The sequence below is a fragment of the Stegodyphus dumicola genome, chromosome 7, assembly GCF_044657685.1.
Source record: "Stegodyphus dumicola isolate Sdum_Otavi_A_Nest chromosome 7, ASM4465768v1".
NCBI lineage: Eukaryota > Metazoa > Arthropoda > Arachnida > Araneae > Eresidae > Stegodyphus > Stegodyphus dumicola.
The window spans coordinates 177458472-177477750 of NC_140774.1; the positions used below are offsets into that span (position 1 = coordinate 177458472).

General features: G+C 34.7%; 1 protein-coding gene across 14 annotated transcripts in view; it reads right to left on the reverse strand.

Moving 5' to 3' along the window:
- The window catches only part of LOC118191624 (exocyst complex component 4-like), a 785372-nt gene that overhangs the window by 238626 nt on the left and 527467 nt on the right, over positions 1-19279 (reverse strand). Inside the window, exon 3 of one of the 14 annotated variants that reach the window (XM_085821097.1) lies at positions 15236-18513. The exons of the other annotated variants lie outside the window; for them this stretch is intronic. Within the exon in view, the coding sequence (XP_085677223.1) occupies positions 17329-18513 (1185 nt within the window). The 3' untranslated portion in view covers positions 15236-17328. Of the gene's footprint in view, positions 1-15235; positions 18514-19279 lie in introns of those variants that run through there. 14 annotated transcript variants of the gene reach the window in all.

Below are 19279 nucleotides of genomic sequence, written 5' to 3' on the forward strand. Positions count from 1 at the left end.
TTACGATTTAGCGCGTTGGATGCATATGTCTTTCTACTTCAGAAATAGTTCGGTAACCGATTATTTCTTTTTCAACAGAATCAAGAGTTTGAGAAAACCGAAAAAGAAAGAGAAATCAAAAACTGTAAGGGATAAGCAACCTTAAATGATCGTATCGTCGAAGTTCAATCGTATCTTACGTAGCCAGATAAACTAAATCTTAGCTCATTCAACTGAAGGAGGATGCCCGTCGGAGATGTACAGGTCGAAGCATGGGCAGCATCTATGTATCAGTGTAGGCATATTAGGTAACGCCCGGCCTTCTTCATTGCTTCCACCCTATATGGAATTTCGAGGGAGAAAGCCCTAAGAGGTGATCCGAAGGTCTCCAACACCTTTTACCCTATCATCAACCTCTCGAAAGGATTTCAGCTCGCCGTGTATTTTGAGTGTCCTCTTGCTTCACAGAACACGATATACTTACAACCATCCATGCTTTTTTCGAGATTCGTACCTAGGCCCTTCGATACGGCAGTCACCATCACTAACAACTACCCTGTATGGGAGATGGTTCAGTCAGACAGTCAGTAGATAAGAATATGCAGCGCTCGCTTCACATTATGCGCTTTAGATAACGAAGGCTTACGAAATAATCACTTCTTACTGCACAAAACTGCGCTGAACCTCTTGCATGAGCCGCAAAACATCCTGTCTGGAATCGGCAGCTCCATATATATATATATATATATATATATATATATATATATATATATATATCCCATCCTATTACATGGCTCGGTGTGCTCAGTATTTTTATTCTTGTATGTCGATAAACTGTGAACGTTTTGCTTTAAAAATAACTGATTCATGTTGTTCTTATGTTCCGGCTAAGGTTTTTATGCCTTTAGTTAATATCCATGCAATAGTTATAGTTATAGAATTATCAAGTTTAAAGTTGAACTAGGCCTAACGAAGCCGTCATTTGTTTACATTTGAAATTTAGTAGAATAATGAATTCAGTTTTTGCACCAACTCAAATGTCCTTTTGCCCAGTACAGATACTTAAATTTCAATTCTGTGCACCGAACATTTGATCTTCCTCCTCGTTGGTCGAACTGTTTGTTTTGGCGTAGAAACACTAATTGTAAAAAATATTTTTTTAAAAATTGTATTTGGTGTTATAGGTTTTTCTATATTTTATAATTTTTAGTGAAGATGTTAATGAAGTATTTTTGTCTAGTCACGGAGGGACAAGTGAATTGTTTGTATGAGAAATGAATGAGAATGAAATTCTAGAAAATGAGTTTAAATGAAGTGCAATATAAACTGCATGCAGTTTAATAGGCCCTACAATTAAGACATCTGGTGTCAATACCAAATATATTAAGTTTAAATGCATCTTAAAAACATTATGAAGAAAAGATGTTCTTCTATTAAAATAAATTACAATTCATATCATTGCTTTCTCTCAATCATGTGACAAACTAGAAAAATCTTAGAAATAATTATTTATGGAATGATTTTTTTTCGCGAATACCCTCTTTTGCAGCATCGGCAGAAGAGCTGTTACATGGGATCTGCACACCTATAGATCAATATTAGATATTGTTTTGAGAAAGATGTAGCGTAAATCGACATTTTTTAATTTTGAAAAATACTCCAAACGCAGTATTCGCGAAGTAATGAATTAGTTCGGTACTTATACACATACAATAACTTTAAACACGTACCTCTAGTAGACTAACGAAAGAATCAAACACGTTAAGATTGTAAACTATTAAATCACTAATACAAGAAGATGATAATGAAATTTTTTAAACAGACCAATTTGTTATTAGCCCAAAGAGACGTTAGTTTTAGAAGGGCTATTAGTCTCGAAACGGTATTTTGCATTAAAATCACTTAAATGCGATGTATCACTTTTCAAATTGTTGCCACCAAATATTACCGCTCTGTATTATATTTAAAGAAATTAAATAATAAAAAATCAGCATGAATGTATGTATATTTCTCGCATTGAGAAGAAACAACGGTACCTAGAACCATCAAATTTTGAATAACGTAGTCCTTCACAAGATATGGGCACCTGGAAGATCGGATTTTGAATTTTGAATTTGTTTTATTACCTGCTTCATATAATTAATTTTTTATTAACAAACTCAACGATTTCAAAGCCAGCAATGGCAACACCGTCCGGAAAAAAACATGTTTATCTCCAGCGCGAGAGACTAAAGAATTCTAAAAGAAATTCAAAAATTCTAAAACTATGCTTTTTTTTTTAAATATTTTTAGCCCAAATGCTTTCGAAGTGTGGATGTCAGTATATATATTAAAAAAACGTCATTTGGGAGTAATATAAAATCTGAAAGCTTTCAGGTTTTTTTCTTCCTCTCCAATTTACACGTATATAACACTTTTCCCCTAAAACTAAGTTCAAAACTACGAAAAATAGTATGATCCATTTCATACATAGCGAGGAATATAATATATTTATGAATAACAGCGCAGACTAATTATTATTCTCTTCGGAATAACATTCAAAATAGTTTTATCTTAGCTTTTGATAACCACTTCTCATCTAATACTCTGGTCTGTCGAAAATCTCGAACAAAAATCTACATTTTTAATTTATTTACTTACTTTTAATTTAATTTAATTATTTTTTTAAAAAAGAAGTTTAGATTGCTGGGAATCTAACTGCAAACTGAGCGTTTCTGCGTCGATTACGTCACTAGGTATAAATTTCTTATGCTGAAACATTCTTACGTATCACAGATTCTGCTTGGATGTAAATGTCCCTGTCAAACCGAAAAAAGGCAAATGAATTCTTTTCCTCTTTTTTTCTCTTAATTTATTCTTCTTTTTCAATGTGAAGCGAATATATATTTATTAATTATGAGTTTCTTATATAACGTACTTATGCAAGGTTAGTTACGTAAGAGATTTTGAAATTTAAATAATCTGTTTTGCTTCATCGTGGTTCTTATTAACTGTGGGCTATTAAAATTTTGTGCACAATTTTATGAGACTAATTAGGTTAGAATCTGCAGGAATGAAAAAAAAAAGATTAATTATTTTAGGATTTGAAGTTATTCTTGTACTGTAAGCTTAAATTCATTGGGTATAATTATTTCCAACTTGCAATTTATGAGATGGCTTTTATGCAAAATGTGGGATGATTCAGAGGGAAAATTTTGTTAAATCGAGTTTAATGAAAATTATGAGAGGGGGAAAAACTATTACCTCTTATTACAAATATAGTTTAAAATGGTTTTAGTTATGTATAGGTTTGAATAAAAATGCTTCATTACTGTCATCTTCTTTGTTTTTTGACGCACCTCAAAAATTAAAGAAATCCCATTTAAAAATGCCTCCTAATTTTAGTTACACAAAATTTAAGTATATTTAGCTAAAATCAGGTTGTGTCAAGTATTAAAATTACGAAAAAAATAAAATGTCAGACCAAAAGATAGTTCATTTAAAAGCAAAATGTTTTTTTCTCATGCACACTTTATTCTGCTTAAGACGTCAATTCAGTTCCATATTAAATACAATTTAGAGTTATTAGCAGTATTAGCAGTATACATGTGCGTTCCATTAAACTACAAATGAAACGAACGTTTTGAAACAATAGTGCCTAAATCATACTTCCGTAATCAATCATCAACTACTCTTGACAAACGATTTCAGAATCCGGTGATCAGGTTCGGTAATAATTAATATATTTTATATTTATAAGTATGAAAACTTTGCCGTTGACAAGGCATGATAAATAACCTGATAGTGGTGGTGTGTGAGTCGTAAAAATGATTTTCATGTGCTAGATGACACAAGCATTTATTCTACCGTTACTTATACAACAGGACGTAGAACATTGAAAGAAAATATATATTTACTTGCTATACTTGAAAATAAAAGTGGGCCAAACACCGTAAATCAATATTTCTTCCATGTTTGTATTAGAACGAAGAAGAAACTAACTAAAAAATTCTAAACAAGCATGACGACCCCCCCCCGAAAAAAATTCTGAAAGGTTTTAAGTTTTATCGGTCTCTCAAAACGGTTTGTTAAGGTTCGCTCTTAATGAGCTCGCAACTACCTGTTTACTGTTACACTCACGCCAACTAACCCTTTTTTTTTTTTTTTTTGCTTTTTAGCCTTACAACTTTGTATCATTTTTATTCGCACTTACGCCATATAGAATTCAATTACGGTAATTTTAAAATTAGCATATCTTTAGAATTTCCGATACACATAGTCTTGCGTGCTAAAGATAAAAATGTTATTTTTTCCGTACAGTGCTCGCTTTGAAATCATCGAGTTTGTTAATCAAAAATTCGTTAAAGTTTTACAACATATGAAATAGATGATAAAACAAATTCCAGATTCCAAATTTGGGCTTCCAGATGCACATATTCGGGTGGAAACGTACGTTATTCAAAATTGGATGGCTCTAAGTACCGTTGTTTTATCACAGTGCGAGAAACCTACGTATATTTATGCAGATTATTCATTAGTTAATTTCTTTAAATATAATGCACGGCTTTAATATTTGGTGTCAACAATTTGAAAAGTGAACGGCATTTATTGTGAACCAACGCAAAATGCCAAAACGATATTAATATTAATTCAGAAGTCAAACAACAAAAATCAGCGTTAATTTACAAAATTTTCACAGGACTAGTTTCGATGGTTTTACCGAACCATCATCTTCAGCTGCAAAACCGCAAATGAACAAGATAGGAAATAATGTTTAGATAAGATAAGAAAGCCTGGACAAGAATAAGCAAGTGGCGCCATCTGTTGGCGAAACCAGAACTAAAACATAATTTCTCTAAAAGCCGAAGGCAAATTTGGATTGGAATTAGGATCGTTAACTAGAACAGAAAGATTTTTATGAATGTGAAATGCCTCTAGAAAATCCAGTTCTCCAATGGAAGATGTTTTTTGAATAATTTTGGCAGCAGAAAAATTGAAAGTGTGATTTTCGGACCAACAATGTTGAGCAACAGAAGACTTCTGTGTTTCCTTTTTTCTAACATATGCCTCATGTTCTTTGACGCGAAATTTTAAGGCTCTCTTAGTTTGGCCAATGTAAATTAAACCGCACTGGCAAGGAATCCTATAAATACCCCAGGAATTCATATCCGGAATGGGGTCCTTGAGTATAGACGTTGGAATTTTATTGATGGGAGAGTAAACAACCCCCCATTAATATGTCCTTCTGTTCAAATTGCCCCTTTGGACTAAACATTTTAAAAAGGTATGCGTTTAGAATTCTCGATGCAGCGTTACTTTACAATTTTTTTCGTCTTTTTGTTGCAAACATTTTCTGTGCTTACTTCATTTATTAAATACCATATTTTTGCTGCTTACGCCCGCTAAATTCGATTCAACAGAAAAATGACAAAATATTTAAAAAGAGCATATCTTTAGAATTCCGATAGGCAGTGTGGCATGCTGGATATAAAAAAGCTTTCCTTCCGAACAGTGTTGCCACTGCTTTGAAATCGTTAAGTCTGTAAACAAAACTCCTTTAACAAAATATGAAATAGTTAATAAAACAAATTTGAAATTCAAAATTCGAGTTTCCAGGTGCCTATGTTCGGGTGGAGGGCAACATTATTCAAAATTTGATGGCTCTAAGTACCGTTGTTTTTTCACAATAAGAGAAACATGTATATTCGTACATACTTGATGGATGAAAGGGGAACCATAGGCTGTGGCTTCTGTGTGACACGAGGCACCAACAGTGTATTTACCTGCGCACGAAAACTAAATACTGCCAGTACAGAGTTTCAGACAGAGCTTTCAGTTCTTAGATCAACAGTTCACTATAGCATTCTAGCTAGTCACAAATTAACCATAAATTGGATCAGCGCCAAGTCTCCACTTTGTACGGGGTTAGAAAAGTTGGAACACCGTAGTCAAAGAGATTCAGAAAAATCTACTCTCCTTGCCGTCAAATATCAGGCCAAAGCTCTAATGGGTCAGTACACACACTGCAAAGAAAAGGCGGACTATGATGCCAAATTAGATGCAACGACGAGTGCACACGGATACTGTAAACACCCTGGCCGAAGTCGCACATAAAAACGACCACCAGAGCTTATTTGATGCAGCAGTGTGGAAGTTCCTGGGATAACGACGACGCTGGCAGAAGAGTATATAATTACTTTTCTGAAGATCCAAAAATAAATTACGCTATGTAATTCCTGACGGGATATGGCCCATACATGAGCTATTTATTTCGCTTCGGCTTTCGAGACAGTGCGCAGTGAATATGTGGATGGGTTGGAGACAATGACATTATATTTTTGACTGCCCTGAAACAAGTGGTTTTCATCAGTTGAAAGCAAACATGTATTGGTAAATAACATCAGCTGCTACACATACGCGCTCAGACGTATCCAGAAATGCACTGATATAGTGTTTGGGATCTCAGATCGACTAAATAACTACACAGGAAACGAAAGGCCATAAATTTGCAAAATGCACAATATGCATATTTTTTTTAAGATGATGTCTTTTTAAGTATTGTTTTGACAACTTCTATCTCCAATAAAAAATGTGCATAACAGTAATGTAACGTAACGTACGAGTGTGCTGCAACCCTCCTGTCCGATTATAATCGACCTCTTGTTTAATGCAGAACATTCAACGCAGAAAGTTCATCAAATCTAAACTTTATCCTGCGGCAAAACAAGTCCTTTACGTTACCAAGTTTACCCTAACATGTCGCAACAATACGCAGTCTTCGACGAAATACTGTGCATTGCCTTCAGCACTACAAAAATTACAAAGACTATTTATTTTGCAAATTAAATCTTTTCAGGTTTTACTTTCTGCATAACAGCATTAGTACATAAGATTTGTAAAGTGTAGTAGAATTTGGAATATAATAGTCTCTTATAATATTGTACTAATATTATAATTGTATCACACTGCTATATGTATGCACTTGTACTGGTGCACCGGCATTTTGGTACTGCACCAATATTTTTAAGTGCTTATGTTATGAATTGTATTATATATTACACAGTATTATAGTATTTGTATATGTGTCATAGTTTATAGCCATGCATCTGTTTTCAAATGAGTATGTTTGCAGTAGTATAGTGTTTCGAGAGTCCACAAAAAGATAACTTTATTTTTAAAGCAAAACCAAAAGAAAAGCATATGCACTGCACCCTTCAGCTTACAAAGCAAATACTACTGAAAGCAATACAATACAATCAAAGCAGACTGCTTTAGCCCGCACGGCTGAATTTAACTCCTTAACATTGTACCTTCGTTGCCCTTTGCTATAAAGACAGCTCTGTTTATCTGAATGTGGAATAAAATTAGAATCATTGTCAAGATTTAAACAGGCTGATAAGTACCATCTCCAAGAAGACCAGCTGCTGTGTCGGTGAAGTCAGAAAACTAAGGAATTCAATCAACTACCAGGTATAAGGGTTAGCTGAATTTCGATTCAGAGCTTACTCTGCGAGTGATTTGGGGAATGGACGATACTCCTCGTGCGCTAAAGAAAAACTGCTTGATATCCACGTTCTACTTGAGATATTTCCAGCTGTTTTTTGTGCTCGTTGACTAAGGAGAATTCCTGGGAAATACTGACTAGGATCTGTACTTAGGCAGTCTCAACCACGACGGTATATAATCACTCTTCACAGGACAAGAACCTCCGTTTATTCAGGGTTGGTTCAGATTTTGCAGGGACCGTATTGGTACTGTCTTGTTTGTTCCTTGGTTGTGGGGTTGTTACATCCTACGATATGTGGCTGTCTTTTCGGGTCTGCTCTCATGCAGTCTGTTAAGTATGGGCCACCTTCTTGAATATTCGATGATCCCGGAGTGGTGCCCAAGGTAAAAAAAAATCTTCGTTCTTTAATCCGCCATAGAATTCTTCGGTCCTATGCTTCGTAGCAGCCAAAGGGGAACCACGGGGGCCGCGCCTCCTTGGACAGTCTCCAGAGTAGGGACGCAACTCCCTGTGCGGCAAATAACTAGATCCAGGTCAGGGGTTCTTCTCTGGTGTTCTGTTTATTGTGCTGTTTGCCGTTAATATTTAAAATAAATAGTTTCTTCATGCTTATCTAGAATGATTTTTATATAGATATCAATGAACCATGCCTCGCAAAAATATTAATAGTTTTATGACCATTTAAAACTGATTACATCCTTCTAGGACCCTTTACTGAATTAAAATGTATTAGTAATAAAATCTATGTCTAAGTTATTTACTTCGTAGATCACATAGAAGAAGGAGACTGGAAATAGTATCAGCATGCTACCTCTATGGAGTATGCAGTGAATCATAAGTTTAAGATGTGGTGACATCGTGTTTGGTGTAATTAGGCCATTAACCCCAAGATCACGATTCGAAAATGGGGCATTCACGACATTTCACATCAGAACACACATAAGTTATTTACTTGTTTCGGATGGTGGATAGAAAGAACTCCTATGAGAGAAACTGACGCATCAAATCCTGAAATGACCCATCTACAAACAGGTAAATTTCCGATTATACTTACCAAATCACTGAATTCACTTTGATTCCTTTCATTAATTCGAAAGACTGAATTCTGAAAAGTAAATTTTAATTCAACAGCTTAAAACTGGTGTATATGTGTTAGTGATTACATATCTACATGAATACCTTCTGAAGCAAATTTTAATGTCAATAATTTATTGACTATCATTGTTTGTTTGAATATGAATATCTGAAATTTAGGCCTAACTTGCTTAATAACTGAGACAAAAATTGAAAATAACATGCGTATTACTCGTAAAATAATATATCGCATGAGAAACCATTTTGAGAATTCTTTGGAAATTTAATTACACAGAAGTTAAGCTCCATGGAGTATATTATTTGGCATTCGTTCTTTATGGCATTAGTATTTAAATGTTCGAATTTTTAACAAAATATTCTAAATTTAACCTATTAATCTGTTATTAGTTTTACATACTTACCTTCTCATCGCAACTGTCATTTGGTTACTTCCATCATTCGATGCTTCCAGAATTCAATAGAAAATTCAAAAAGTCAATTTAATAGAAATTTCATCAGAAAATCCAATAAGCGTTTAAGTTAAATTTGAATTTCTGAGGAAACAGAGGATTGCTGAAAATCTGTTTAAACAATTATATCTCTGTCGTTGCACATTCTTATTCCGGTGAAATAATAATACGTAAACATTCCATGGTGAAAGTTAAAAGATTATTCAAACACAACCTCTCTTATTTTCATCTGCAGGATTTCTGTATTGATAAGACAAGGATGCTTGTCTAATTTTTATGTATACACATTGTAGAAATGACAAATAATGCTGAATAAATAAGTCTGTTTACTTCACATTCATTGGTATTTTAATTCAGAATTTTATGCACACAGTATGTCGGCAAAGTTTTAAGACTGAATTTAGAACTCGAGATCTGACCCAATTAATTTTATCATTGTTTGCGTCTGCTTAATTATTGTTTTATCACTGCTTGCTTCTGGATTATTTTGTAAAAGTCAGCTGTTAGAACAGTCCTTCACTCCATCATATTTATTTTAAAAATTTATAAAATGAGGCCCAAATAACAAATAAATATACGCCTGGAATCGAACCCTGGTCCGAATTACCACAGTTCAGGAACTTTACCGCTCGACCGCTGACAGGCCGAAAGACTATAAGAATTTTAGTGATAATGAAAACAAAATGCATTCTAAAGTAGAAAATAAGAGAACTAACGCCCATGGCAAATTTTCGGAAATGTTTGCTAATGCTCAAATGTGATTTAAAGTTTTTTGGTTACATAAATATTCTGTTGACCGCGAAAGTTGGCTACCTTCGAACCATGCAAGTTTGCGAAGATCCTGCCAAAGTTACGCCAGTCGTTCGTTCCTGCGTGATTAATGAAAGACCTGACGCTTCTTCATTTAATAAGCAATCAGTATTCGAAATACTAGGATTTTGCGCTTTGTAAAAAGGCTTTTGCCAATTTCCAGTTTTTTGTTCGCTTCTAGATTTTACCGGAAGCTCTGTTTAGAATTCCATGAGTACAAACTTCTCGCATGTAACATTTTGATTTTTTTTTTGGCCATTTACAAACACTGTCAATATTGACCATATGCTGTCGATTTTCGCCTTTTTTGGCGGAAGAGACAGATAACTTTGAAAATAATCCACTTGTTTGCTGCTTAGAAGACAAGTTTGAAATGTTTATATTTTTTTTAAAATGCATGAAAAAATACAGCAATAATAGTTAATTTATATTCTTGTTCATTAAAATGAAACTAGGCTTATCCAAAATCTATCGGAATTACATAAGATGAAAACGCAGTGTTTTCTTATTTCATGCTTATCCATAACTGGCGCTAAATCTCGCTGCTTGTCAACGATGGTTTCATGGTCGATGGGATAATACCTAAGTACCGTTTTTGTTTTGTTTCTTGACGATTTGTTTGAAGAAACGCTATGTGAATCACAACTATTTTTATAGATTATGGGGGAACTAATACTCAAAACCAAATATTGTACTCCAATATGTCAATGGCAAAACAATTCCTTTAAACTGATTTGCTCGGGTAAAGTTGTATGGATACTAACTACTTTAAATGGTAATTTCTGGCTCTGCGAAGACAGTCAGGCGACCTATCGCCCTGTCTTAGCCTCTAAGTGAAGTAATCCAACTCGAAGAATGTTTAAAATAAACCTTTTTATTAGGTCTTCAGCCCGACCGCTATACAACCCGTGTAATAACAGTAAATAATTCCGCAGTTTGCGGTAATAATAGAAACAACGTTGTGCGTCATTTCGGCCCATTTGCTTTTATCGGGCAAGACTGAGCAAGGAAAGCCAGCTGTCGCACTCGTGTCCCAAATTCAGGAGACACTAAGAAATACGAGTTCAGTCCAAAAAAAAATTGGAATCTCTTGGGTAAAAGCGCACGTTGGTGCCCAGGGCAACGAACGCGCAGATACCCTGGCAAAAGAGGCAGCACAGGATCAGGATGCGGTGCAAATAAACCCACCTTTATCAAAGTTACTTCTCAAGCGGCAGACTTGGCAGTCAGCTCTATCGCAGCGGCAGCAGGAATGGAATATGTCGCCACAGAGTCGGCGAACTTTCGAATTCATACGAAAAGTGGACACGGAACGACTCATATCTGCGCCCTTTTTAACAAGATTTATCATAGGACATGGGCCGTTCCCGACCTACTTCGCAGAGAGAAATATAACCTCCAGAGACCTATGTGTCTGCAGAAAAGTCGCGTCCCCTGACCACTACGTGACGGAGTGTCAACTCACCACACAATGGCACATTAAACTACCGTCGAATGATGTGGTGGTCTTTAAAAGATTCGTGCTAAAACAACCACGACTTGTGAACAAAATCAAAAAGATTATGGATCACTTAGAAGTACTGGGGCAGAAGCTCTGCAACCCTGCATAGGTGCCATGCCAGTTTCCGTAACATACGTGTGAAAGTGTGTACCTTGCTAGCATGTATGCTCAACGTGCCACAAACGCATTTACAACGTACCTCAGCATGCACTGTACCACCCATCGTGCACGCACCAAAAGAATAATGCATAGACAAGTATATAGTGCAGTGTAGAATTGTTTTACAACTTTATGTCCGTCTGTTTCTTATGTACATCTCTACCAGGCAAAGTGTAAATTTCTAATATCATGTTGTCAAGTTTTAAGATTTAAGCACATACAGGCTTAACCCCTGTAGCCAGTCATGTGTTAAATACTCACATTAATGTGCACTTCATAATATGTCGAATCCACGTAGTATTTAGTGTTTTAATATGCGTATGTGCCTGCATATTTCAATGTATTGTATTCACATGTATGTAACAGTAGTATAATTGAATAATTGTTTCATCTTATTTACGTGTATTGTATTCACGTATTATCAGTGTATTGTATCCAGGTGTATGTTACAGTAGTATAATTGAATAGTTGTATAATCTTCTCCACGTGTATTTTTGTGTACATGGTACTTACGTATTAGTGTCAAGGTATATAAGTGTAAAGTATATTAGTGTGACGCATTAATGTGCATTAGTGTATTGTGTCTATATTTTAGTGTATCGTGTATTAGCGTATAGTTTGTTAGTGTGTCGCATTTGTAGAGTATATTAGTCTGTCGCATTTATGCGCATTGGAGTATTGTGTCTATCTTTTAGTGTATAGTATATTAGTGAATTATTGTATAGCATACTGGTGTATAATATATTAGTGTATATAATACTGGTGTATAGTATATTAGTGTGTCGCATTTATGTGCATTGGCGTATTGTGTCTATCTTTTAGTGTACAGTATCTTACCGTACAGCATTATGTACATTGACGTATCGTGTCACTGGTGTATTGTGTCTATAAATGTACTATAGCATCATGTTGTCATGTTTCAAGATATAAGTACATACAGAGTAACACCTGTAGCAGTATAGTGTATTATTAATATTCACACAAATTCAAAATATGTCGAACTTACGCAGTATCTATGTGTACCAATACTTAATTTTATACATATCGTATCGTAATATAGTGTGTCTACGTACCTTAGTGTAAGTGTCTACATATATCAGTGTATCGTAATCATGTGTAAGTTACTGTAAAATAATAGAATAATTTTATTAATGTGTTTTATGTGCATATCGTACTCACGTATTAGTGTCAACGTATATTAGTCTATATATTAGTGTGTCGCATTTTGTAGTATATTGTAATATTAGTGTGTCGCATTTTGTAGTATATTGTAGTATTAGTGTGTCGCATTTTGTAGTATTAGTGTGTTGCATTTTGTAGTATTAGTGTGTCGCATTTTGTAGTATTAGTGTGTCGCATTATAGATAGTTGCAGGGTTCGGACAGCACCCGAGTAGTCATTGTAAGCCGTCCGGGTGTCCGGCCCTGATGTCACCTGTCACCTGTCTTGAGGGAAACTTTGAAGAGAACCAGCTACTACATGTTTCAATTAGTTTTCACCTCTAGGCCCGGATCTGACAACCGATTTGCATGTCAGAACCGCTTCGGAGCTCAACCAGATTTTCCTCTGGCCTCGTCCTGCCCAGGCATAATTCACCATCTTTTGGAGTCTCAAAGCATTCTCGTGGTAGCCCACGAAAAATCAATTTACAATAAAGGTAAAATAATAAGATAACAAGTTTAATAAACATAAAACAGCACATAGTTCAGAACATGGATACCCCATGAAATGGGATCATATGCGGTAGACTTAGTAGGTAAGACAGCTGAACATTGATAGTTGATTCCGGCTTCAGTTTCAACTAACGGACTGCTTGCATGATGCTTTCGTGGTCTTTCACAAATGTAACGTCCTGTATGAAGACAAATCTGCATATAGCCCTTGCGCGCTTTGCTATCAGTCAACAAATTACGAAATGATTTTTACTAAGAAGCAGGCTTAGCTGATTATTTACTCACGATTGCTTCCTGTTGCGAAATTGGATCACTTGTACACTGTTAGGTATTTAAAATTAATCTTGTACAGCAATCTAGTTATCGTTTAATGACGCTGTACCAGAGAATTGAATGCTCAGCATTAAGCAGCACAATACTTCCCCATGAGTATGGTGGACTAAGCTACAATTTTCACCAAACATTACCATCTGAGCAGACCACTATTACCAATATGCCCATTATGGCAGATTCATGAAACACTATTGCATAAATTTACATTTACCTAGCGAATTGAAAAGCTGCACTTTTCCTATATGATAATGCAGTGTATTGTGCAATTCGCGTGACCAAATTCACATACTTTGAATGGAAACTTTTAAGCACTTTTTTAGTCTTTTGATTACTCTTGGATTATCACCTATTTTCTAATTTAAAGAAATGTGCGAAGAAGCAAGAATTTTGAAAGACAGAAACTATGGAAAAGCTGATGAAAAGCTTTATGATTTCCAGAAATAATGATAAACACTGTATTAATCGGCTTGTAATATTTGCATTAGCTCCTAAAGTATAATTTAAAATTACCTAGAGGAATAATTAAATGAAATACTGGAATTAAATATTTCCATTCAGACTACTTTTAAATACGTATTAATGTAAATAACTCTGTAAATGATTAATAAATACTTTCATTAATTTTAGTAACTACTAAGTACAATATAACAGAGAACACCGGCAATTTAAATATTTAATCTCAGATGAAGAGATTAAATTTTTCTACAAATTGTAAAATGAATCAAACAGACTGCCATGGCTATTAAGAAAATTAGTAGTACTGAATATATTTATTAAATTCCAGTGCATTTGAAAAATTCTTCGAAATTGTGAAAATGTAGAGCATAGTTATAATCATTCGGATATTAGATATCCGGCATTCCAATTTTCCGAATCATATGTGCCTAGTCCAAAGAAATGCTGATATTGTTTAGTTAGTTAAGAGTTTTTCTTAAACAAACAAAAAATATTTTACAACATATTTTTTAAAATGATGATTATTTTACAACATATTTTTTAAAATGATGAATTTATTACATTACTGATTTAATCATTTTATTATTTTACTTTCTCGAAAATAAAAAAAAGAGATTTTTTTTCATTTTAGGGCAAAATTTAAGTTAATTTCTTTAATTGTAGTTTAAACAGATTCTGTGTTTAGAGAAACAAAAAATAATTTCATAATTTTACAAAAAAATAAAGTTTTGCATTTTGGTTTTACTGAAAGAAAATGATTTTTTAACTAATATCCTGATAGGGATACTACACAATATAGCGATTTCGAATATCCCAATATGATCCCAGCTGTTTCGGATAATTCAATTTTATAACAGTTGATTTAAAAAGAAAATGTACTTAAAGTAAGCATTCATAAAAACTTCTTAAAACTTTATTTAGTTACTTTGGTTTCTGTAACTGAATTATTTTGTTTAAATGATTAAGGATATAGTTTTACCTAGTTCCAAAGAAAACATTTTCAATTATATATGTTTGTAATACTAAACCATTTTCAACTTTAAAAGGTTGTAAGACATACTAAATGTAAAACATTCTCAGTAATATGAGAATTAACAATTGATGAACTTTCTTTCTCAACTTGGTATTAATTTGGATTGAAAATATTTGAGGCATCTGAAATTATTGCTAAAGTAGCTTGACCAAGATATTGAAATTAGCCTGCTATCAAGCTATTGAAATTAGCTTGAATCTGATCAATTAATAAATGATTAAATATCATACAGTAAACAACTCAAAGACAAAAGATAAAACATCAGATTTATAAAACATTTTATTACTTAAAATACATAAAGAACAAAGGCATGGAGATTGCAAAAAGGATTGTGTTTATTCGTGTAGAGCTTATGCCCTGTCGCACTGTTCTGTTCCAAAACTTGTGCGTCCTAAAACTGTATTTGTACTATGCTGAAATTTTTCACATAAAAGTCATGAGGTTTTTTACTGTTGTCCTTTTCATATATGTGATGTATGCATTTAATAACTTAGTACTATATCACGCTGTATGCTGCTTAAAACAAAAAATAAAACTAAATTTGAACTTTATTGTACTATGGTTAGACCCAGGCTCCTGAGATCTCGACCCTGAGCTACTGATACTGCTTCCCTCGTGCACTTGTCTTTCAAATGCTAACATCGGCCAATGCTTAACAGCCAATGAGAAGAGAAAATATTTCCTCATTATCCTTCCGTTAACTGCCTTAGTTTTGGATACATACAGGGCTTATAATGGAAATACCATTCTGTCCACATACATCATGTCCCTGAAAATGAACTATGTAAGCATATGCTTTAGAAGGTAGTATGTTTAACCTGACATTCACCCGATTAGATAAAGTATTATCACACTTCACGAAAGCTAGATTAATATGCCCTGAACATTATTTCCTGATTTTCATACAAATGCATAGTTTTATTCAAAATATGACACATGAAACCATGTATAGCAGTATATGTTTGAGGATGTACGCTGGTTATAATAATCCATTTGCCTGAGACTGAAAGGTACTAATTATTCCATTCATTCAACAATTAATCGTATGTATATATACAAGAATGAAATGTTTAAAATATAATATTTACACAAACAACACTCGCATTTTGGAATAAATACCGAAAAACTTACCTTCCTCTTTTCATCCTTTATCAATTAGGTCTGAGTTAGCGAAACTTCGGCAATATTAATTCCCGATCAAGATATTCGTCTTCATGCGTTAAGTATGTGTTTCATAATTTGGTTAAACAGTGTTTCCCAAACCATTATGTAGAATATATGATACGATGTGATATACTTTTATATTGTTATGCATTTTCTTTAACAAAAATAAAATATTAAGATTGTTATAAATAAAGTTTCGTAAATAGCAGTCTGTTCCCCTTAGAGAGTTCTCTAAAAGGCACTCTTCCTAGAGCAGATAACTCTCTTTGAATAAGTAAATATGATAACCTAATTTAACCTAATTTACTCGTATATTTTTTGTTGAAATATGAATTAGACCAGTTGACAAGCTCAAATTTGCTTTATAAATAATTTCGGCTTAATACCTTTACTGTGTCTAAATTACTGAAAAGTGTATAAAAGTAACTCTTATAAAATACTATACCCACATTTCAGCTTAGTTCTTTTCATTTAAAAATGTAGTTAAATGCTTTAAATATTTTGTATCACGTATATGAGTAAATAACTGAAATTTAAATTTTTATCTGGTTGAACCACTTTTAATTATGATTTTGCTTTTAGTATTTTAAAATTCTCTATCGATTTCTACAAAAGCTTTACGTACCTTTCCCACCACTTTTTATAGTCAAATAAAACTACTTAGTATTTTTTTATTATCATTTCCTTTTTAAAAGCTCAATCGCAATTAAAATCCCCAAGATGCTTTCGGGATGTAAAAAGCATTAGGTATGACTAACTTCAGTAAAAAAGCTCCGAGATATGCGTAAAGAAACACACGTTTGGAAAACACTGATGAGAACGAAAGTGTGAAACGTCACATTTACTATATGTCTAAACTATTTAATGAGCACAGAGCTGAAGCTCATAATCCTAAAATATTCCATGACAATACACATTAAACTCATTCGCATCTCGTTTCTTCAGAACATATCATGAATCATTCCCAACATATTGCACCTCTTACTATTTAATAACTGAGCTACATTCCTGGAATTTGAGCTATGAATTGTAAAAATAGCTGGTAGCACATCTTTTTTAATTTTCTGGCCGGCCCGTTACAAAGAACATACACATCACCTTATGAAACAAAGTATTTGAGCCAGCTTATGAGGTGAGGCGGCCAGCTGCAGGCGCCGAGATCGAGCACTGGGAAAAATACAAAACAAAAATTAATTAGGTCCTTTCCCTTTCAAACTAATCGGGTGATCCACTCCTGAAATTCCAGGCATTGATGCATAACTCCTGATTTGCCTCAGAGAAATGAGCTGATTCGGAAATGAGGCATGCACGGACTTGACTTCAGGCGTGTGAGAGTTCTTGAAGTTTATAGAGTCAGCATAAGGGAAGTATGTCCTGCCAGAAGAAGTCCCCGAGATGTTGAGTTGGTTACCACCTGAAGAGATCGGCAGAAGACTCGTTTGTATTGGTGTAAAAGCTGACGAAGACTTGACACTGCTGTTGTTGTTATTGGCAATCGTCATCGACGGCTGAGAATCATAAAGTCCCTGACTAGTAGGCATGAGGTCGTTGTGGTCACCGGAACGGTCGCAACTTTGGTTATTGTTGCTGTTCATCCGATTTTCTTGCTCGCTGTCTACATGCTGTCCTAGTCTGGAAGGGTCCATCAGATGGGATTGTAAGCTCGTGTCCATAACGCTGCGTCTCTGGGAAGATGCTACAACGGCTGCCATGGCCGCCACGGAAGAATTGGGACCTCCAGATTCGTCCCCGAGGCTGGAAACATTCTCCACTACTTTGGCATGGATGGCTTTCTGCCAGAGTACATCGGGTTGGAACTGTTGAACGGAGGCCATAGCTGGTCCGAGAACCAAAGAGTTCATCATGCCGCCGTGCTTGTCAATTCGATCGGAGTGCTTTTGCATATGTTTTGCGAGGTAGGTTTCTTGGGTGTAAGACTTGCCGCAGAACTGGCAGATGTGAGTTTTGAGATGTTTAGATTCCTTGTGCTTAGGTATATGCTCGAGAAGAGCGGCTTCCTCTGTGAAGCACTTGTAACAGCTGTTGCACTTATAGGGCTTGTCCGTTTGATGACAGCGCGAGTGAGACTGTAGATTGGAGAGCTGAGAGAAGGCTTTGTTGCAATTCGGGTAGCGACACTTGTAAGGTTTATCTCCCGTATGTGTCCGGATGTGCTGCTGCAGGTGAGAAAGCTGGGTGAACTTGCGATGGCAGATCTCGCAGCGGTAAGGCTTGATGCCGAGATGGATGCGGGTGTGCTGAGACAGGTACGACGAGTTGGCGAAAGTCTTGGAGCATTGGGAGCACTTGTACGGTTTGGCATTGCGCATATGAATCTGAGTGTGTAGCTGCAGGTCTGCCTTGGACCCAAAAATCTGCAAAAATATAGAGCAGACGCAAAGTCATTCAAATTGAAAAGGTCCAATCAATTTTATTAAATTTTATTTTTGTTTCCAATAGCCGAGTTACCGGCCTGCCACACCAGGCCATTTTTTTTTCTAAATCCCATTACTTTTTTCAAGAAAAAAGTAAAAGAAATAATCGCGTATATCCAGGCAGGTTTCATCTGCAGCTAAACACTCGAGAACTTACATGGATGAGGCATGGTGTGGCTGGTACAAAAATTATTTCTGACGTTAGCGGACTGGAAACTCATTAAAGCCAACTATCCAATCCGCTAGCGTTATAACTTATAATCATATATAAAGAGATATTTGTTTATTAGAATCTTTTACACAAAATATATTAAAGATATACCATATGAACTTTTGATGAATTATACATCATTAAAATACAACATAGTCATGCAAGCACGAAAAGTATTAATAATGTTATGTCCTATTATGCTCTTAAAAAATCTTCAGGTTTAAAAAACATTAAAACCTCATGTAGAGGAAAAATAAGATTTATTTTTACAACTTTTTTTTCCTCTCCAAGGGTTCATCATTTATGTAATAAAGACGTAAAAGAAACTGCAAAAACACAATATACTTTCTTCTCCTGGTTTGTGCTCGGGATCTTAAAAACAAATTTATTACCCAATGGAACATTTTCTGTCTTGTCTCATCTGTGTTCGTGAATGTTTCGATTGAAATTTACGGTATTTTATGCTGCAAAAATTCATTCTATCAATCGAAGCTT